This window comes from Lissotriton helveticus, chromosome 8 (genome assembly GCF_964261635.1).
Source record: "Lissotriton helveticus chromosome 8, aLisHel1.1, whole genome shotgun sequence".
Taxonomy (NCBI): Eukaryota; Metazoa; Chordata; class Amphibia; order Caudata; family Salamandridae; genus Lissotriton; species Lissotriton helveticus.
This window is the reverse complement of record NC_136069.1, coordinates 1,658,656,061-1,658,679,576: the sequence shown is the minus strand read 5'-3', so window position 1 is coordinate 1,658,679,576 and position 23,516 is coordinate 1,658,656,061. Positions and strand designations below refer to the sequence as shown.

General features: G+C 42.7%; 1 protein-coding gene across 2 annotated transcripts in view; it reads right to left on the bottom strand.

Moving 5' to 3' along the window:
• DNHD1 (dynein heavy chain domain 1) overlaps positions 1-23,516 on the bottom strand; it is a 659,975-nt gene that overhangs the window by 513,529 nt on the left and 122,930 nt on the right. For both annotated transcript variants that reach the window (XM_078658741.1, XM_078658742.1), the window contains exon 4: positions 9,895-10,071. In XM_078658741.1, the coding sequence (XP_078514867.1) occupies positions 9,895-10,071 (177 nt within the window). The remainder of the gene's footprint in view (positions 1-9,894; positions 10,072-23,516) is intronic.

Here is a 23,516-nt window from a genome sequence, read left to right as displayed (position 1 = left end):
GCTTGACTCCAATTTGGTGCAATCTTGAACTAGTAACCATTGCTCCTTTCGGAGGTGACACAGAATTTAAAGGACCTTAAACTCATTTATAACCTGGGCCCTGACCCTATATATTTCCACCTTCTGTTTAGCTGGCATCAGCTGCATCAAGCTCCGTCATGGATCCTAAATCAAGCACTATCCTTACTAATTTGGGACCTTCCAACCATTATGCTTATAAAATCAAATATCCTCCTAGCGTAAACAAAAACGCATCTATAAACTATAAACAGAGACTCCTCAAATCTCAGAAACCATTCATTCGGATCCCTACTTCTGCACAAAAAAGGAGCACCAATAAGTGATATTATCTTCTATACAAAAAGACGTGCTCAATAGAGGAAGCCTCTATATTCACTGCTCCTGATCACCCCATCTAAGACTCACGGTTGCCCCCTCATTCGTTTGCAGAGTAAAAGCAACCATCTCCCTTTACAATAATGGGACTATCCTTATCCAATCATCTGAACGCTATCTCGAAATGTTTGATGATCCTTTCCCCAACATCAAAAACACAGAGACTAGCATGGAATCCACCCCTTCCCAAAGACATTTGAGTACCTCTTGCAACCTCCAAGACCCTCAAGTAGTTTCCTTTCATAGCCATGACTTCTAAATTAGCCCTTCCCTCTTCCCTTCCTTGCTCCTCCAGTGGTATACTAGTGATTTCCAAGTTGGATTATGGAAGCACAACCCTCAGCAGACTTCCTAGATCTAAGATGGCTCCACTAAAGGCCTCTCTTAACTTTCCCGCAAGGCTCGTCACAGGTTCTAAAATAAACTATCACATGACACCAGAGATGAAGTTCCTAAACCGGCTCCCATATGATGCAAGGACACAACAAAAAATTCGCTGCATGACCCATAAAGCCTTACACTTCAACACCCCGATATATCTCGCACAAAAAACTGTGCTATCTGGTGGCTCCAGATCCTCTAGAAGTGCTAGAACCCTCCTGCTGAAGCAACATAAATTCCATTAGAAGAAAACTTACAATCGAGCCTTCTTGGATATCGCCTGAGAATCTGAAATTCCTTGCCCCTGAACTCACGAAGAACCCCTCAACGACATCTTTCAAATAGGAAGTTAAAGTGCTATTGATGAACAAATTCCTGCTCTAGAACACCCGCTTTTCAAGCACTCTATAACTCGCCCTCCTCACCCTTGTTTACTATTTGACTGTATTTTGATCTGTGGGTTTTAGAGTTACTACTTCTTGACCTGTCCGTGTTTACCTTGTCGACAGATCCTCTGGCTTCTGCCTCCTTGTGCTTATACTTGATCCGCTTATCTCCAGGCCCGCTTTGACATGTTTCCCTCACCCTTGTGATTACTTAACTGTGTATAATTGTGCTTTGTTCTGTTGGCCTAGTGTTACTCCTGCTTGTTCCTTTTCACTTACGCTGTTTAAACGCTTCCTCTTTCCCCAATTGTAGAGTGCTCAGATAGCCCCAGTGGTGATGTTCGAACTATATAAAAGTTTTAAAATATAATAAAAGAAAAGAAACATTTTCCGGAGACAGGTCAATTTTGGGCCAATCCATTCAAAACAATGTCAACAGATCCGTTTCCTCCTCCTCGAGCCCTTTAGCCCAACAACTAAAGACCTTCTCCTCTTTATTACCTTTGCTGAGCACTCTGGGCCTTGCTACACCTGGGTCTGAGAAAAAAGAAAGCAATTGCATGGCTGAAAATCCCTCTAAGGCAATTTAAAAATGGACTATTTGGATTCCTTGCCCATTAATGCAGCAAAAGAAGATGAGGAGGCATTCTCTGATGCGTCAGACGCATAAGATATTATCGAAGGCGCCTCCGATGCTCTGGAGCGTTCATTGTACCCATTACCTATACAAATAAGACTACGGGAGGAAGCTGGGGAAGGCTCATCAAAGGTGCCGCTTTATCTTTCCAATCTTCGTCATAATAGTTTAGACCCAGAGGACATTACCCACCCTTTCATCTTTGACTGGTTCCCTTCTCCAAAAACTGAAGACCATGACCAATAGAGGCTTCGAAATCCGCTTTAAGGAAGAAGACAAGGTCACAGGTAGCCCCTGAAATTGACCTTAAGTTAGCCTCTTTTTTATTCAAATATATCAAAGACTCTAAAATGTAATCCACAAGCCTTGGCAAGCCTCTCAAGACAAACTTCTTGACCTGTCAGGCCATCTTTCAGACATTCTTTATCTATCCATCTCAACCAACGAGCAGGGGACTCCTATAGACACATATCTTCTAGCAGGACAAGTTCAACCAGCCATTTAGATTCTGGGCATCGCAAACTGCAAACTATCTACAGAATGGCGCAGATCAATTCTCCTGTGAGTAGACCCCAAATTTGTGATCTAGCCACCAATGAAGCAGGCCATGCAGCCGATGGGATGCTATTCAGTGAACCCTTTGTGATAGAGGTCACTACATTTTACAGTACAGTAGTAGACAACACTCAGACAGCCCCGAACAGATCCTTCAATCAAACTTTTTTAACAAGGTCAGTGGAGGCAGAGGGTGCTCCACTGTCCGATCTTGCTTCCAAACTTCCTTTAGAGGTTATCTGGGATGTCAAGATGGCTGCAGAGACTACTAGAGAAGAGTGTTTTATGTCCTGTCCAGGTCTTTCAGGGGACGTGATTTCCGTGGATAGAACAAAGAACTCACAACCTTTCATTTCCCAGAGGAGACACTTAATTTCTTCCCTGTCAGACCTGGTCGGTAGAGTTGTGATAGTCTACCTAAATCAATCCCGAATCACACAGGATGCATCAATCCTCCAAACAGCGCTAGATTCCATTTGGAGTTTTAAGACAAACTGTATCAACCTCTACTTGCACATCCAATACTCTTTCTTCTGGAGAAGCATTTTTGTATAGAACTGGAAATTCAATCTCTACACCAGAAGAAGGAGATTGTTCACCTTTACAACACCCAAATGGGTTTATCAGCAAACTTTTTCTAGTGAACAAAAAAGGAAGAGGTTACAGGTTAGTATTCCTTCTTTAATGAGACTTCCAGATGTGAGGAATCCATCTTTTACAAGCCCTGTTGGGCAAAGGCAATTTCATGGTCCGTCTGTACTTGAAAGATGCATATCTCTGAGTACCCATCTTTCCACCTCAGAGCTGCTTTCTCCAGTTTCATTTTATTTACAAATTCTGGATGCTTCCCTTTGGTTTCTCATTAGCCCTTGGTGCTTTAGCAAACTGATAAAACCAGTAGTTCAATTCCTCAAGGAACAGGGAATTTGCCTTATTGTCTGTTTCGACAACACCTTTGCCTGCCAACCAACAACATCAAAGTTATCAAGAAGGAAAGCCATAGAGTGCTTGCGAAAGATTTGATTACCCTACAATGGATAGCTCACCTAATAGGACTCCTTTCGTGTTCCATTCAATCGATCTTCCCGGGGCCGCTTATTTACAAAGCACTATAACGCTTAAAGATTCAACATCTTCAAAAAGGTGTATCCTTGTCCCAAACACTTCCTGGAGGCAAGGGAGGAACTTCAGTGGTAGTTGGACCACATGGCATGGAATGGTAGTTTGATATTCAATCTATCTCTAGATCTGGTAATCAAATTAGATGCCAGCAGACTCGGTTGCAGATAAGATACGGCGAGATGTCTACAGGAGGCAAATGGTCTCGGGAGAAGTAGCAACTATACATGAATGCTCTAGAGCTTTTAGTCATATCCTTTGCACTCCGCTCTTTTATGCCCAGAAACACAGAATGTTGCATTCTGTTACGAATAGACAGTGTTTCAGTGGTACATGACATCAACCGCTTGGGGGTAACAAAATCTCAAACCCAAGTCAATACTGCAATGGAGTTTTCGCAAAATTGCCTAAACAATGATATCTAAGTCCTAGTGGTACACCTCCCTGGCAAAGACACCAGATTTTGGATTGAAACTCCAGAATCCTTCACGACGTCAGTGAATAGAAACTCCATCCAACTTTGTTCTTGAACTTCATGCTGCTAGACTGACTTTTCAGATCTCATTATTCTACAGTAGGAAACCGGACAATCTGGCCTAATCAACAGATGCCTCTCCAAGACTCTATTGGATGCGGCTATGCTTTTCTGACCTTCGCATTGATCCCCAGATTGAATTCACAGATTAGGAGACAAGCTGCAGAAGCCATCCTACCCAATAATTCATTTATAAGACACAGCCATGGATCCAAATCCTCTTAGAACTATCTGCCAACCTCCCATTCCCATTCCCATTTACCTCCTTTTCCTTCCAAATGTACTCTTGAGGTAATCTCACCCTCTAGTTGTCCTCCACCAACTATATCTGATAGCATGGAACCTTTCAGGACACGCTGGCAAATGCTATACCGTTTGAGCCAAGCTCTCTTCTATATCCACAAGCCTGGTCAGATTTTACCCAGAAGTGCTTTCACTCAGCATGATCAAGATGGTCACGCTGGTGCTCTGAAGGAAATCTTCATCCTATGGGGCACATGTGACTTTTGTGGTTGACCTTTTGGTGATACTTAGAATTCTATTAAGGACACAGAAGCGAGGATTATGCCACGCGATACTATGTTACAATCAATGTCGTATCCTACATACTAGATTATGTTTGATTGCTGTAAATACCTCCCCGATGAACAAATGAAAATAAATACTTCAGTTGCAGATCAGAAATAGGAGTGAAGTTCAGATATGATTTGACAGGATACCCTTGCTGCAACTAAACAGGGGGTTACAGTTTTGAGGAGTGTTTATACCAGACATGGGTCTGTGATTGGACAGGATCACACTTTCTGGGATTTGTAGTCTTTTACTACTCAGGAACTATAGGTGTCGAACTTATTAATCTTAACTATACTTTCAATATGGCTGTTGTTTAATTAAAGTAGGAAAAAGAATGCATCATCCTTGCATCTGTGTCCTTAATAGAAATGAAAATTCTTGTACACAAATGCTAGAAAAATGTCAGTTCACCTGCCACCAACTATGGTGCAGTTTAAAAGAACAAGGGACAGATGTATCAAGATACACTTTTGCGATTCTCAAATAGCGATTTTTAAGGAATCGCTATTTGAGAATTGCAAAAAGGTATGTATGTAGAAATTCGCTATTTTTTAGCGATTTCTTAAAATTCCTTAATTGCGATTAGCAAATTGCTAATCGCAATTAAGGAATAATTTCCCATTCATTTCTATGGGCCAGGAGGCCCATAGGAATGAATGGGAAATTATTCTCAATTTGCGATTCGCAATTTGCTAATCACAAATTGAGAATAATTTCAAGGGTGCAGGGATGCCCAAAGGACACCCTGTTGCACCCCTGAAATAAGCATGGGTGCACATGTGGTGCACATACATGCCCTAAGGGGATGTATGTGCATCACATGGCACTTTGAAAAATGCAAAAATGGGCATTTTTCAAGAAATTCGCAAATTACCACCAACTTGAAGTTGGTGGTAATTTGCGATTCCTTAGGGACAATTAGCAATTTTTTTTTGCTTCATACATTGCATTTAAGGAATCGCAAATTTTGCGATTCCTTAAATGCAATCGCAAAATAAGGAATCGCAAATTTGCGATTCCTTATTTTGCACTGAAATTTGCTACATACATTTCGGCGTTTGCGAACCCATTTGAGCTTCATACATCTGGCCCCAAGTGACTTACTTCTGGTAATGTTCTCTCTGATAGTTGGTAGAGTTTCCACAAATCTGTCTGGATTCTAAGTGTGCCTAGGGGGGGAGGTTCACGTAAAGTATCTGCGGGAGCCTCTCTCCGTAAGAAACATCCTTTATGACAATGCTGTTGTGACAGTAATATCTATGGCGTAGTAAACAGGTGTGTACTCCTGCTATGAATTACTCTACTGCCCGTGAAACATGGTATCCTGACTTTTTTGGCCCAGCTAACATGCTAATCTGGCATGCACCCTGAGGCTGAAGTCCATCTATGATGATCCTGAGACTCAGAACCAGTTCTTTTACCTGGACGTGGCACTAAGCATACACCTAGCTTGATATAGGGCTACTGTCCCTGTCGTAGGTTGTTGACATAAAGCGGTGGTGGCAGCATACTGTTTTCTTGCATTATGGCATTTTGGGGGTTCAGTCTGAGTGTTTCGCCCACAGGTCATACGCTTGTAAAGTGCTACCTTTAGGTGCAGTCAAACCCTTTTGGTGACATCCCTTGAGCATATCGAGTGCTTGTGTGTAAAGTGTAGATGGTAGCAGAACTTCAATTTGTTTTGAGTGTATGGCGGCTGAGACCGGGGGGGGGTCCATTTTGGATTGCCCCTGGTTGTATTTGTGAAGAAAGATAATTCTGCATGTAACACAGATGAACGATTGCCATTGCGAACCCATTTTGGTCAAGATACTATTTGAAATGACCTACAGGTTGCTGAACAGAGTACTCACTAACACTGGCAAATTGGAGGTTTGCATCTGGTTCATGCCTGTGATCTTTTCATTGCTGCTAGAGGCTATAGTCTGTATTGTTTTGTGTGAGATTAAATGGCTCCTCTTTTCAATTAATCAAGCCCTGGGATGAAATGTGAAATATTGAGTCTCAGCCACTACCTACCTGTGAGTCCCGTGACTGCTTGCTCCTGCTACCCTAAGAGTCAAGTGCAAAAGGGGTTTATCTAGACCAGTCTACAGGGTCATTGTAGGACGAACCCTAGGACACCACTGGCAATGGACCTCAACCACCAAGCTTCTGGCCCGGCAGCCCCTGCTAGCCCTGTGGACCCCCATCGGGGTCTGACAAATGCACTTTCACAAAACTAGGTGTTTCCCGTACATCAGACAGAGAACCTCATAATATGCCAAGATGGCGACTGCAAATGACAGATCCAGATTTAGAAAATCAAGATCTGCAGACCTTTATGATCACAGATGGGACTCACAAATGCAGAAAGTCTGCAAAGGTATGTATTTTCCTAGAGACGGAAAATGGGAGTTTCCAGCTGAACAGCAGGTGGAGCTTTGGAAATATTGAGCACACCCAGAAAGATCATAACTTTGCGGGTATTCACAAACAATCTCAAGCTTTTTCCACTCTAATGTCACATCACATGTACATTTTGGTGGAAGAATGGATTGAAGGTGGGAAAACTCCCCAAACAGCTCATATATTTCCTGGGGTCACTGAGGAAGGGATTGCTCTGCAGGAAAAAGGTTTACTTGTCGGCTAAAAATTTAGAAAAAATGCAATAACATGTTTCCTTCTTCAGCACCAAAAATGATGTGGTCAACCTTCTTACAATCATCTATCAATTCATTCATTTGTTTATTCATTCCACTAACAGACAATCTTCAGCTATAGAAAAAGTGGAAGAGGACACCTGGAAATCTGATAATCAGGGGTTTCCAAGCATGAGTCTCACAATGGGCCTCATATATTCATACTTTCACATTGGGTGTCTTTGTGAAACTGTATTATTATTATTAATTTACAGGAAAGCATGCACGTTCTCACCTCAGGAGAATTAAACACTGGATGGTCCTTCTCACATGTGAGCGTTTTTACTACCGAAGCCCACATTAAGAGGTTAGAAGTAACAGTGATTCGGACAGAAACAGCAGTTTCCAATAGAACTGGGGATCCTCAGAGCGTTAACAATTGTTCTTTTAGATTTTTTCCCAAACTTTATTTGCCATTTGTTCTTTGAGTATTCACCCAGACTCATTTTACTGAGAGCTTTAACATTTGTTATTTTAGATATTTTGCCAAACTTTGTTTAACATTTGTTCTTTTGGGTATTTTTCCCCAAGGTTCACGAGCTTTAACATTTGTAATTTTGTATATTTTCCCAGGCTTGATTTACTGAGAACTTTAACGTTTGTACATTTGTATATTTCCCAGGCACGTTTTACTGAGACCTTTAACATTTGTTCTTTTGGGTATTTAGCCAGACTCATTTTACTGAGAGCTTTAACATTTGTACTATTGGATTTTTACCCCAAGGTGAAAGAGATTTAACATTGTTCGTTTAGATATTTTCCCAGGCTCATTTTACTGAGAGCTTTAACATTTGTTCTTTTGGGTATTTACCCAGACTCATTTTACTGAGAGCTTTAACATTTGTACTATTGGATTTTTACCCCAAGGTACAAGAGATTTAACATTGTTCGTTTAGATATTTTCCCAGGCTCATTTTACTGAGAGCTTTAACATTTGTTCTTTTGGGTATTTCCCCAGACTCATTTTACTGAGAGCTTTAACATTTGGACTATTGGATTTTTACCCCAAGGTATACGAGCTTTAACATTTGTTCGTTTAGATATTTTCCCAGGCTTATTTTACTGAGAGCTTTAACATTTGTTCTTTTGGGTATTTACCCAGACTCATTTTACTGAGAGCTTCAACATTTGTTCTTTTGGGTATTTACCCAGACTCATTTTACTGAGAGGTTTAACATTAGTTCTTTAGGGTATTTACCCAGACACATTTTACTGAGAGCTTTAACATTTGTTCTTTTGGGTATTTACCTAGACTCATTTTACTGAGAGCTTTAACATTTGTTCTTTTGGGTATTTACCCAGACACATTTTACTGAGAGTTTTAACATTTATTCTTTTGGGTATTTACCCAGACTCATTTTACTGAGAGCTTTAATATTTGTTCTTTTGGATACTTACCCAGGCGCAAGAGCTTTAACATTTGCTGAGAGCTTTAACATTTGTACTTTTGGATATTAACTCAGACTCATTTTGCCAGTGAAAACTGAGTAGAATTTATTTGAATAAACATTTTGGAATAAGGTAAAAACAAGTGTACATTTTTGCTCTGACAACAGTTTTCGCAGTTATTTCTATTTCCGAGTACTGAAACTTGTAATGGTGTGTGAAATTTGCCACAAGTAATTTCTATATCACCTAATATTGCCATTTGCCCAGGATTTAGTTCTCAGCCAGAACAACTGGCAAACCCGCAGTGATGGTCTGAGTGTTTGCCAAGTTGATAAGTTTTTACTTCGCCAATTTTTTTAAGTATATTTCACAACTTCACAAGCTTTCTGTGGGAGAATTTTCTTGCTGAAACATTTATTCCCTAAAACTGGACCCTCAAGCTACATTTTTTTAACCTTTAAAAATTATAGAGTTGCACTTAGTGCTAAGGAACTGTGAACTTACACTACCTTTTCCTATCTTGAGCCTCAATGGAGCCATCAGAGAGTAACAGTAACATCTAGAGACTGATACAGCCCCTAGTCACATGCACCCAGGTTCACAAACCTGAACATGGGCTGCACTCTACAATGCTCTGTACAGTTGTGAGACATGAGAGAGACAGTCCTACAGAGTGGAACTCTGTGAGGAGCATACAAAACATGCATATTATGATGGAGAAAGTGGTGCATGAAATGTGTATGTCTGTCATAGTCATGAAATCAGTATTTTTAGCAGCGGTCACTCACGACGGAAACTGACTTTAGCTACTGGACTATTAGTTGTTACTGCAATATCTCCACCTTGGGAGAATGTAAACCTTATTTTACTCTTCGTTCTCACTTTTACTCTGTATGTCACCAGCATTTAAATAGCGTACTTCTACCACACGTATGGTCTCAAAGCTTAGATGCCGTATACAGATGTGGGATTTTCATTGGCTGTATAGAAGGTGTGGAGTGCCCCCTCTTCAATCTTTGGTGCAATACAGGTAAAACCAGGATGTGTCTGATCCAGTCATCCGTCTTTATGTTTACATATGGATGTTTCACACAAAGGTATTTACCATTAAGGTACCGTCTTCCTCTGTTCATCCTAAAGCTTCATTGGATGATTGCGGCCCATGACATTGCAACATAGGGTCTTCCAGACGCTACACAATGCCTGGCCAATCCATGACACGTGGAACGTGGATGCTATTACCTGAAGTGTCTGCTGGGAGCGATGTTCAGATACAGGAAGTTGATTTTGCCAAGGTGTCTGTGTTGTACAAAGAGCTCCGCAGCCATTTTCCCTGTGATTGGACGGTGTTCTGGAGGGCCGGGCTTTTTATGCTTCTCCTCAGCTGGCGGTTTGTGTTGCTCCACATCAGCCACAGACCTGCAAGGACAAAAGAGCATGAGCTTTACAGCAGAGTTCTACAATTGGTATTACTTGTGGATGCAGTTACTCACATGGTTACTGAAGACTATATTTCATTCTCTTCCCAGTCTAACAGTTGTTTGCTATTGTACATTGCCATAGACTGTAGTTGATTTAATTCATTATAAAGTTATTTTCTTTGGCTCATTGACCCCATTCTATATTACGGTGTCTCACGCCACAAGTTAATACATTCAGGTTGGACCAGTCTGCGGCCCTTTTGCTGAGTCTACGCTATACATTGTTAATAAATAAGAGAAATAAAAATGTCCATGCACCCGTACCTTTGGGGGCTACTGCTATGACATTGGGGACCTGGAAAAGGATAGATCTTGTAGCATTTAACCACTGTCACACAATAATCACCATGTCAGACGAGACAGCAGGTTCTCCCTATTCCTGCACTGGAACTTGGCCAGGTCAATCAATCATACATATTTTAATCGGTAGGACATACCATCAAAGTACACAAAAATACAACACACGAGTTATAATTAAAAGTTGAATAAAAACAAATTAAAAAGAAGCACTAAAAAGCAGCAATCCCATATATCAAAGTGCATCCATTCCTAGTTTAAAATCCAAGAAAAATATTAAAATTAAGCTAAAAAGTACTATTAGCTGTATCCCCTCTAATCCCTAATGCACGGCTATTTGTTTCTGCTGGGAATTCCAGTGGCCTGTGGACGTCACATTATATAGTTTTATCTCAAAAACATCTCACGCTAATACCAGACATTAAGAAGAAATCGTCTCACTGAGAACCCAATAGGTTCTGATGCCTCTATTCTCAGTAATCGCTGCGCCTGCCAATATTGTGTGGCCGCCACATTCAGACATTGGTTGAAGCCACTTATGATGGAGGCTCCAGTAAATAACGATTAAAATGTGATCTAGTGACTCCGAAACCAATTAACAAACTGGACATACTGTAGAAGCCTGGTTTTTATTCCAGCTGCTGCTAAACTAAACACTCTCAAAGGCAAGCAGCCATACCTGAATCTTGGATGAAGACTTTTGGCAAGAGGAGGGGTTAAAGAATCCATGATATGCTCAAATGACTGTGCTGGTTTGAACTCAAGGAACCTCTCAGTCAAATGACCCAACTGTCCTTCTTAAATTGTAGTTCATATACATGAGACCAGTATGCAGCTTTCAGGGCCTTACCATTCACCTTTCAAATTTGTTCAGGGGATTCCCAAAATTTGAATGGCTTCAGTTTCTTACACCAGCTATAAGCACATCTTAACCAGGGGACCTTTAAAGCATGATCCTGTTTTATTAGATAATTTCAGCAGTCTCTATAATTGTGCAATTCTGGTGTCGACCATATGCATACCCAGAATAGAAGTGGTTTCAGGTGCACAATATCAGAAACAGAGTTCATGCCTAGATCATAGCGGAGTGGAATGAAAGGTGTTGGCACTTCCACCAAAGTCCTAATAAAATTATTTTATGTTACTGCAAGCTTCTGTGTGTCATTGTATCTCCAAATTTCTGCACCGAATAGTGCAGCACCCAAGGCCTTAGCACCATAGGCCTCTAGGGCTGGAGAAATTGATCGAGTGTAAGTGGCTTTGTAAAACAGGGAAATTGCTTTTAATGTATGTGAGGGAATAAGTGAGCCGTTGTCTATCTGGTGTGGTCCCACTTGGAACTTATCCGACAGTGTAACCCCCAGATAATCAAAGCTAATAACCCTGCCACGTTTTTCATTCACAGCTTTGACACTACTGCATCTAGAGTTTCCTGCACCAAAGACCATATATTTAGTTTTAGAGCAATTCGGTCCTAGACCCCTTGACTCACAAAAAGCCATGAATTTGTCCATCAAAATTTGAAGACCCATAGATGTTTTTAATATAAGCAGCGAATCGTCAGCAAAAAGGAGAATCAGGATTTTGCCCCCTTTCAAAGAAGGGGAATCATTAACGCATTGCCGTAGGACCTCATCATGTATATAACGGGCGAACAGAGTGGGGGCGAGTACGCACCCTTGCTGCACTCCACGTAGCATTGGGATATGATTGGTTAATCCCCCCCTTCTTTCCCCATCTGACCTGGGCATGTTTTCTTTTGTGCAGCTTACTGATAATGTTAATCAAGTCACTGGGGGCACCCATCTTAAATAAGACTCTCCAAAGATTATCACGGGGAATCAAGTCGAATGATGCTCGGAAATCAATAAAACCTAAATAGAGCTTCTGTTTAAACAGCAAAACGTACTTCCAGTAAAGCAGGGTACATTTGAACCACTGTTCTAAAGTACTAGTTTTGGCACAGAACCCCGCCTGCAAGGGGCGACAAAATCTGCTCTTTATAATCCAGTCTTGTAACTTCACTAGGACTTGTTTTCCAAAAACGTTTTGGAGATATCTATTAGGCTGATAGGCCTATATTTAGCTGGACAGCCCCTCTCCAGGTGTCTGGGAGCTCCCCCTCTGCTGCAATTGTATTCGGCAAAAGATTCACATACCAAGCCCAGAGGTGGGGTTCGGACTTGTAACGATCCCCAGGAATGCAATGAGGACCAGGTGTCTTTTGGGAACTTTAGGCTATTGATGGAGGAAAGAACTCCTCCAGGCTAACAAAAGGTCTCAGTACATAGCCTGGGAACCTGTTCTGCACAGTCAGTACTAAAGTCGCCCTCGCCATCAGACAAAACATACTCCTCAAGTCTATCTTTAGAACGTATGCAAAAGAAACAATGGATGGACAGAATACTGGACAATGCAAACATTCACCCCGAGTCAGAAGGATCTGGGTTAAATCCATCATTCTTTTGCTCACCACACCACCCCAGTTTGGACCCTGCCATATGCAAATCAGTCTTGAGCCCGTTCCTTGTGGGAACAGTCCAGCCCGAACTGCCAAGCCAGGTACTCCCTGGACCGGAACCAAGCATCCTGGGACCGGTTTCAGGGCATCACCCTTCATCAACCAGGCTAGCTTGAATCCAGTGGTGGTCCAGCACGGGACCCATGTCTGGGCATACCCTTCCAACTTAGGGCGACATATGCAAAAGAACAGAACACAGAAAAATGGTCCTCCCATTTATCATGGGGGATGTGACTTGCGTTGGGCTATGATGCCCACTGCTCCCATGTGTGATTACTGCTTACTTTGAGAGCCTACAGCAGGTATTTCAGTTATTATACTCTCATTCATGCTTGACTTTTTCTAGTGCAGCGACGTAGCTAGCCCCGCCATTTGCTAATCCACAACAGCCGTATTGTAGGGGTGTGGGGGGACTGGCAATTGCCCCCCACCCAAAATGGCAGGTAAGAGTGGGACAGGGGCCGCAGCCCCCAAAACTCGTGCCGCCAGAGGCGGACCGCCCCCACCCCCTCTTGCTACACCACTGTTCTAGTGTCGCCTTATACCTATGGAGACCAGTACCTATTTCCGCACAGTGAAGAACCAGGCCTTTAAGGGCCTAGCGGCGCAGGGCACGCCTAAATCTCCGAGTTCACCTACTTCGTTGTACAGAGACACAGGACACTCTGTTAAGCGTAGACAACAGGATTTATTAGCTGCAGCTATGCACAGTGATCCTAGAAGTACACCAATGGTATGTTCTCAGGAGACTGCCCTTTACTTCGGGGCTCACAGTCTTTTATATTCTTTTACATTTGCCTAAGAACACTCCCAATGCCCAAAATTTAAACCAATGAAAAGATATATCTTTAAAGGAAAAACAAGACGTCACATGATTAGGTTAGCCACCCCCTGGACCATGTTTTGACTAACCCCACAGGTGATTCAATAATGGTGTCCCTGAGTTAATCAACGGTGGTAGACATGTTTGTGTATTGCAAAAGAAGTCAATTTGCGAAGCAGTATAAGTCGGGAAGAAGGACAATGAAAACAAACAAATGGCCTGAAACAAGGATTAGTGTGTCGAGACAAGAATACTGAAGGCCAACAGACAGTTTGGATGAGGATTAGTGAGTCGGGCTGGTTCCTGGAATTGACTTTACCTCAAGGATAGAGGGGTTCTTCGATACGTGATAGTACGAAGGGCAAGAGTTTTCTAACTGTTAAGCTGCCTGAGTGAGGGCAACACAAAAAATGGCGGAGAAACACAAAATGGAGTCGGAACTGAATTGAATTTCCTCAGACCCTCCTTTTGCCATTATGCAGGCAATACATAAACTCACGTTAATCTGAGTGTACTTTGATAGCCATAATGTCTTTAAGCTGTTGTTGCAACATCATTTGTATGTTTTTCTGTCTGCTGCGAAATGGGTCTTGTCACACACATGGTGGCACAAAGACCACAGATGGTGTGACCAAATTGTAAGCAGAGGCAACATGAAAAGACAATGGCTAAAATCATTCCAACGAAAGTTAGTAGCTTCCATCCCCATATTGACAGTATCCCCATAACCATTCCATCAGACACCAACTTCCTTCGTCCTGGTGGATGGACTCAGCAATGTGGTGCAACTTAGAGATGGCCTGGTATACTGTAGGTGCGTTATCAGGTATGTAAACGCAGCAGCTGGATCCGATCAATTTACAGACTCCACATCGGTCTGCAAGAATGATGTCTAATACCATTCTGTTTTGTAATGTCATAAGGCGATCTGCCTGAAGCTCGACGGTGATATTACCCAGTGCTCCGACAGTTTCATTAAGTGTGGCTTCAACTACTCGAATAAGATGCCTGATGTCTCTACTATTGGCCATAGGGCCCCAAAATGGGAGGAGTCCTTTAAGGAAGTCACCTCCCTCTTGTCCTGCTGTGTCCTTTTGATCAAAGACACTTCTCTTGTATTTATTTCTATGATGTCCTGAAGGAGCGGTATATGTTGGAGGGAGGAGGAAAGCCATATAACAAGTTCTTGAGAAATCGGCTGGTAGCCATGTATAGGCTCTATCATGACAAACAAAGTATGTTCCTTGAGACGCTACCAGTGGTGGAGAAGTTTGGGATGCATAGGTATATGTAATGTTACAAATGCTTTTTCCCAATTGGGCCTTAGGACTCTGGTCATTGCCTTGGAGACATAGGTGACCTTGGTGGGGTACTGTATATATAGGGGGAGACCTTTTCTTTTTGGCTTTTTCTGTAAGGCTTGTGACGTAATGAGTCACATTCCAATCAATGTATTCTTGGCGTTCGTCAGTAGGGAATTCATTTAGTTTGCTGTAGTGTTTTGACATGGCCACTATTCCTTTTATTAGCGCGTCATGACTAACGTCAACTCCATCCCTATATGGACCGACAGGATGTCGATGTTGGTTTTCATAGGCATTGGCAAACATAGAGGTGTAAGCCCAAGCAGATCCTTTCAGGGAGAAGGGTAAAACTAAATATGGCATTCCTTTATCTGTATTACGGGGTAGGAGGCAACAAACCCAACAATCTGTGGTATTAATCACTAATTGATGCTGGTGTAACAGTTGGATGAAGGAATTATTGAGATATTCCATTCTCCTAATTTGCTCATGCTTAGGTAGTGTACGAAATTGGTGTGGGGAAACAGTAGTGCGAAAGGGTATGGGCTGGAAGGTAGATGTATGTTTGTGCTGTATAATATGAACAATCCAACCCACACAAGCTAACAAAATACATAATGTTATACAACATTTGGTATATAATATTTTACAGTATTTTTGTATTATATTATTTTGATCATTTTTCTTTAATACAGCAGAATCCATCTTCTAGGTGTTGCTCGTGGCAGTCTTCCTTCTTCACTTAGTCGTGATTATTAGCCGTCCTATGACACCGCAAGTCCCGCAGACCTATTGCCACTACTCGGGTCACTAACTAAGGCTCTTACCACGACCCTGCAACCTAATTTTTATTTTTTATTTTTATTTATTTGTTTGAATTTATATGGCGCACAGCTACCCAACAAAGGGTTTCCCGGCGCGAATTAGATGGTCAATGTCACAAAATACACAACAAAAGAGTTTCTTAATTGTTCTTGGTTACTCTGGATCTCAAATTGTATCTAGCTTTGTTCGGCACAGTCTGACTTTGAAAAAGGGTTTCTGGATTAGTTGTATTCAACCTTAGATGTGGTGGGACAGCTTCTTGCAAGACGTCATCATATTCTTTTCCAGATTGAGTCCAATTCTGGTGTGCATCGGTAAAAGGTACGAATTGAGGTATTCTTTCGCTTTCAAAATCACCAATACCTTCACGGACCCACTGGTCATAAGGCAAAGGCAATGGTACCTTTTTACAATGCACACCATGAATCCAGTTCTTTTTCCCAACAACTTTCACGGCTGTACGTGTTGTCAGCAGGACCTGTCTCGGCTCCCGCCAGTGAGGCTCCAAATTCTTTGATCGCTGAAAATTCTTCACACACACCCAGTCCCCTGGGTGTATGCCATGTCCAGGATCAGTTGAAGCCTGAGGCAAGGCGTCTTGTACCTGTTGGTGGAGGACACGCAATTTAGTGGTGAGGTCATGTAAATAATCAATTAACAATGGGTACTCTATGTCAGAATATTTCCTTGGCCTTGGGACTCCCCAAACATTTGCTGGGCTTCCAAAAACAACCTCGTAAGGACTGAGTCCCATACGGGAATGAACAGTTGTTCGAGTGGACAATAGTGCTAAGGGTAAAGCATCGGGCCAGGCAAGACCCGTGCTGGCCTGTATTTTTGCTAGTTTGAGTTTAAGAGTACCATTATAACATTCCACTAAGCCTGCTGACTGAGGGTGGTTTGCTGCATAGAATTTTTGTCTTATTCCAAGACCTGCGCATACTTTTTGCATTATTTGACCTACAAATTCACTGCCGTTATCGCTCCAGAGGATTCGGGGCAAGCCGAATCTCGGGAAAAACTCCTTCAATAGAACTTTGGCTGTAGACAGAGCAGTGTTGTCCTTTAGGGGGTAGGCCTCTATCCATCTAGAAAAGGCACACACCACCACAAGGACATACTTAAGATTATTGCATCGCTCCATGTGAATATAATCTATTTGCAATACCTCAAAAGGATATGTTGGAGGAGCAAAATGACCTGCAAGGGTTGGTGTTCCTTTTCCTGGGTTATGCATCAAACAAACAATACAGTGTTTAACTAAATTATCTGCACATTTTGGAATACCCTCATTCTGCCATACAGGAGCCAGAAGTTTGCATATTCCTTTAGCACTGATGTGAGCTGGACCATGGCCATGGTAACAACCGGAAGCACATAAGCATCTGGTAGCAACCAACGCTGATGTTCAGACAATTCTGTCTAACATCCTGTTGCGTTCAATATTCCTGTAGTCTCTCTCCACTCATTCAATTCTGTCTCTGTAGCTTCTTCCTGAATCATTTTCACACTCTCTATTGTGTCCTCACACATCCCTCCTTATCTGACCCATCTAGCAGGGCCTGCAACATACATGCAGCTAGAAATGTCTCTGGCTGTTTCTTTCGCTGTTTGGTCTGCAAATGCATTTCCTTGACCCACGTCATCAATAATTTTCTTATGCGCATTACACTTGATAATTGCTATCTGAGTAGGCAAGGTAAGTGATTCGAGAAGGTCATTCACCAACTCACCATGTTGTATCTTAGCACCATGGGAGGTGAGAAACCCACTCTCTCTCCATAAGCGGCCAAAACTATGGGCCACTCCAAACGCATATTGACTATCGGTGAACACATTCACTCTTTTTCCTTTAGCCAATACACAAGCTCTCGTTAGAGCTATTAATTCAGTTGCTTGGGCTGAATTCTGCCTGATGCGTGCTGTCTCTACAACTGTATGCAAAGTGGTAAAAGCATAGGCTGCAGTCGTTTCACCATTGGGGAGCTTAAAACATGAACCATCCACCCATAGGATCCCATCCGGGTCCGCAAGCGGCGTATCTTTTAAATCAATCCTACCTTTTGTCTCCTCCTCTGTACGGAAGAAACAATCATGCTGTTCTTGAGTATCTGTTTCTTCTGGGATTGGTAACAATGTGGCTGGGTTTAGGGTATTGCATCGTTTGATATGTACATGACTAGCAAAAAGCGTTAGTTCATACCCTGACAACCGAGCACTAGTGAGGTGTTGAGTTTTCGTCCTATTCAAAAGAATATCTACTGCATGTGGCACCATGACAATAAGAGCATTATCTAGCACCAATCCAGCAGACTGTCGAATGGACACTGCCGTTGCTGCTGTGGCTCTCAAACAACTGGGTAATGCTTTAGCCACTGGGTCTAATGTGGCTGAAAAATAGGCACATGGGCGTTGCTTATCCCCAAATTGTTGTGTTAAAACTGACAATGCACAACCTTCCTTCTCATGGACGTAAAGTGTAAAGGCCATACTGTAATCAGGAGTGCCCAACACAGGAGCAGAACACAAGGCAGTACGTAAATCATTAAAACTTTTCTGACATTCTGTAGTCCAAGGGAGAGGTTGGGGTGTATCCTTAAGAGTGAGTGCCACCAGAGGTTTTGCTAGTAGAGAAAAATTCGGAATCCATTGTCTACAATAAGAGGTAATACCTAAGAAAGCACGTACCTCCTTTTGTGTGCTTGGGACAGACATTTGAGCAATGGCTTGGATACGCTCTGGAGTTAATTGTCTTCCCTCCTTTGACAAGAGATGACCTAAATAGGTAACTTTTTGCTGGCAATATTGCATCTTAGAGGGTGAAACTTTGTGGTCAAAATCAGCCAAGTGTCGTAGCAATTTAATAGTAGCCTGTTTACAAATATCTTCAGAATCAGCGGAGATCAACAAATCATCCACATACTGAATAAGAGTAGCACCTGTAGGTAAAGTGAGAGTAGGCAAAAAACAAAAGTAGGGAGGGTCCGTGGGGAAACAAGGATTAAAGACCCAATAGTACCCTATCCCCTAATCTAACTAACAGAAATACACAAGGGGGTACTATAGGTCTACAAAAGCTGGTGTGTGCCTACTCTTTAGCAGTACACATGCTAAAGATCGTGTGTGCAAAAAGGTGTGAGAGAGAAGTGAGAAGACAGAAGAGGGAAGAAAAAGAGACCCATCAGCCCACCCGTTGGCGGAGCTTCATCATTTGGGATTTTGGTATTATTTACTGGTACCAGCCAGGCTCCTCACTAAGTTATTATGAGGAAGCACTGGCATACAGTCCACCAATGAAAACCAGCTACGGAAAGAAGATGTAAAGGCTGTGGGAAAGAAAAGTTGCAGTGTTCAAACTAAATTTGTAAAGGTTGTGTGATGTCAAAAATTGTCTAGTATACTACTACTACAAATACTGCTATCAAACGATGTGTTCATTGGCCAGTCCAGACCAATGAACACATCATTTGATAGCAGTATTTGTTTCCAATACTATCATACACTCTGCCTTTCTATTTTAATCTTGTCAGTATGGTGGCCTCCCCAATAAAGGCGTTTCTTTTGGCACTATACTAGACATCACACAACCTTTACAAATTTTGTTTGAGCACTGCAACTTTTCTTTCCCACAGCCTTTACATCTTCTTTCCGTGGCTGGTTTTCATTGGTGGACTGGATGCCAGTGCTTCCTCATAATAACTTAGTGAGGAGCCTGGCTGGTACCAGTAAATAATACCAAAATCCCAAATGATGAAGCTACGCCAACGGGTGGGCTGATGGGTCTCTTTTTCTTCCCTCTTCTGTCTTCTCACTTCTCTCTCACACCTTTTTGCACACACGATCTTTAGCATGTGTATTGTCTAAAGAGTATGAACACACCAGTTTTTGTAGACCTATAGTACCCCCTTGTGTATTTCTGGTAAAGTGAGAGTATCAAGCTGTGTTTTTAAAGCTGGACTATAAATGGAAGGACTCTCACAATAGCCTTGAGGAGCACGTGTAAATCGGAAGCTTCGGCCTCCTAAAGAGAAGCCAAAAATATCTCTGCTTTCTTCAGCAATGCGAATACTGAAGAATGCATTCTTCAAATCGATTACAGAAAAGCAAGTAGCAGAAGCAGGTACCGTTGTCAATAGGGCAGTGATATCTGGTTCAACGGGAAATTGGGGTACAACAATTTTGTTAACTTCCCGAAGGTCGATCACAAAACGATAAACGGGAGGTTGTGAAGGATCAGTACGTTTAAGAATAGGTATAACAGGACTATTGCATGTATTCCCTCTAGTCTCTTCAATCACACCTTTCTGAACCAAATCATAAATAATAGCCAAAAGAGCTTTTTCACCATCACTGGAAATCTTGTACTGGGGAATGCGTGGTAACTTAATATTTGGTTTGAGGGTGACAACGTAAGGCGGAATTTGCAAGAGGCCAACATCATTAGGGCCTGTAGCCCAAAGAGTAGTAGGAAGAGAATGCAATTCAGGGGGAAATTTGTCTTTAGACAAATACACTGGGGAACTCAATTCCCTACCGAAAGTGAGGTGTACACCAGAAGGAGAACAATGTAGGGTTGCATACAATCTTTTTAGTAAATCCAAACCTAACAAATTTTCACCACAACCAGTTGTTAAAATAAGTGGCCATCAAGAAAATGGGGTGACCCAATTAGCCAGCAGACCTGGGTGATCAATATCATTCAAAAACAGTGGTCTCCAACTATTCCTTTTTCGATAATGAAAATTCAACAAACATTTGAAATTTCTCTTATTTCAAGGGCACATATAACGAATTACCCTAATCAATCAATGCCTGTTATATCCACAAAAAACACAACAAAAAGCAACAAGCAACCAATTATTTTACGTAGGGCAATTTTAATTCACTTCATTGCATTTCTAACTGTCTCAATAAAAACATATTAAGAGTAGCCCAAAGAGGGATGTGCAAAAAGGGTCGAGTTATAGTGTGCTAAGGAGATAGGTAATTAGAAAGAGACACAGCAATAACAAGATTATATTTACAAATTCTTATAAACAAATATTAAATTTCATTATACAATTCCTTAGGGTCCTGGTGTGTTAATGAGTAATTTGAACACAGTTTATTTTGTTTGGAGATATTACTTCCAAATTAATGATGCACTAATTGTATTAACAACATCATCCAGGACAAAATTAAAGCGTCGACGTTTCGACTCGTCTTGTGGCCTTATGGTGATTTAAGCCGTGGCCATGCGAGTCTTCATCAGGACTACAGTTTGGGCAACCCAAGGGAGCAGAAAGGGAAAACTCTTAGGCTATTATTTCCTGTTCAATTGGCGGTGGAATTAATACCTTTAAATCAGATGTAGCTGGCGTTATTAATACTCCAGTACTCTTGCTGCTTCGAGTTCAAACCGGCCCGGACGTTGCCTATCAAAGTCTATGGCAACACACGCTAGCTTCAGTCCAGTCAAGAAACCTCCTTGCCGGTCGCTAGTTATGTAGATGCTTTACAGAGTCAAGCATCCAGGTGAGGACACCATGTCGACTCACCCCTTCGTTCTCAAACTGCTTCAATACCTCGCTGCTTAGAGCCGTTTCTCAAAGTTTCCACACGAACGCCGAGTCCGTTCGGTAGGATCAATTACCCTCGATGTGGGTAATTGAGGGTAATTGATCCTACCGAACGGACTCGGCGTTCGTGTGGAAACTTTGGGAAACGGCTCTAAGCAGCGAGGTATTGAAGCAGTTTGAGAACGAAGTGGTGAGTCGACATGGTGTCCTCACCTGGATGCTTGACTCTGTAAAGCATCTACATAACTAGCGACCGGCAAGGAGGTTTCTTGACTGGACTGAGGCTAGCGTGTGTTGCCATAGACTTTGATAGGCAACGTCCGGGCCGGTTTGAACTCGAAGCAGCAAGAGTACTGGAGTATTAATAACGCCAGCTACATCTGATTTAAAGGTATTAATTCCACCGCCAATTGAACAGGAAATAATAGCCTAAGAGTTTTCCCTTTCATTACCATTGGGGCCCTATACTGCTCCCTTGGGTTGCCCAAACTGTAGTCCTGATGAAGACTCGCATGGCCACGGCTTAAATCACCATAAGGCCACAAGACGAGTCGAAACGTTGACGCTTTAATTTTGTCCTGGATGATGTTGTTAATACAATTGGTACCTGCAAACACAACAATGATGGACAGAATGTGGATCAATGTCACACATTCACCCCAGTCCAAAGATCTGGGCCCAAATCCATCGTTTTTCCACTCCACACCACCCTGGGTTAGACAATGGCGATATGCAAATCAGCGCTGACCCTGTGCCCCATGGGAACAGTCCAGTCCGAACTACAAAAGCCATGTCCTTCCCAGAACGGAAACAAGCATCCTAGGACCGGCCCGGTTTCGAGGTAACACCTCTCATCAGCCCGGCTAGCTTGATTCCAGTGGTGTGGAGTGCCTGGGACTCACGTCTGAGCATCCCCAGTACACTTAGAGCGGTACCTGCAAACACAACAATGATGGACAGAATGTGGATCAATGTCACACATTCACCCCAGTCCCATGTTCTGGGCCCAAATCCATCGTTTTTCCACTCCACACCACCCTGGGTTAGACAATGGCGATATGCAAATCAGCGCTGACCCTGTGCCCCATGGGAACAGTCCAGTCCGAACTACAAAAGCCATGTCCTTCCCAGAACGGAAACAAGCATCCGAGGACCGGCCCGGTTTCGAGGTAACACCTCTCATCAGCCCGGCTAGCTTGATTCCAGTGGTGTGGAGTGCCTGGGACTCACGTCTGAGCATCCCCAGTACACTTAGAGCGGTACCTGCAAACACAACAATGATGGACAGAATGTGGATCAATGTCACACATTCACCCCAGTCCAAAGATCTGGGCCCAAATCCATCGTTTTTCCACTCCACACCACCCTGGGTTAGACAATGGCGATATGCAAATCAGCGCTGACCCTGTGCCCCATGGGAACAGTCCAGTCCGAACTACAAAAGCCATGTCCTTCCCAGAACGGAAACAAGCATCCGATGACCGGCCCGGTTTCGAGGTAACACCTCTCATCAGCCCAGCTAGCTTGATTCCAGTGGTGTGGAGTGCCTGGGACTCACGTCTGAGTATCCCCAGGAAAAATGATGGATTTGGGCCCAGATCTTTTGACTGGGGTGAATGTGTGACATTGATCCACATTCTGTCCATCATTGTTGTTTTTGCAGTAACCGCTCTAAGTGTACTGGGGATGCTCAGACGTGAGTCCCAGGCACTCCACACCACTGGAAGCAAGCTAGCCGGGCTGATGAGAGGGGTTACCTCGAAACCAGGCCGGTCCTCGGATGCTTGTTTCCGTTCTGGGAAGGACATGGCTTTTGTAGTTCGGACTGGACTGTTCCCATGGGGCACAGGGTCAGCGCTGATTTGCATATCGCCATTGTCTAACCCAGGGTGGTGTGGAGTGGAAAAACGATGGATTTGGGCCCAGATCTTTTGACTGGGGTGAATGTGTGACATTGATCCACATTCTGTCCATCATTGTTGTTTTTGCAGTAACCGCTCTAAGTGTACTGGGGATGCTCAGACGTGAGTCCCAGGCACTCCACACCACTGGAAG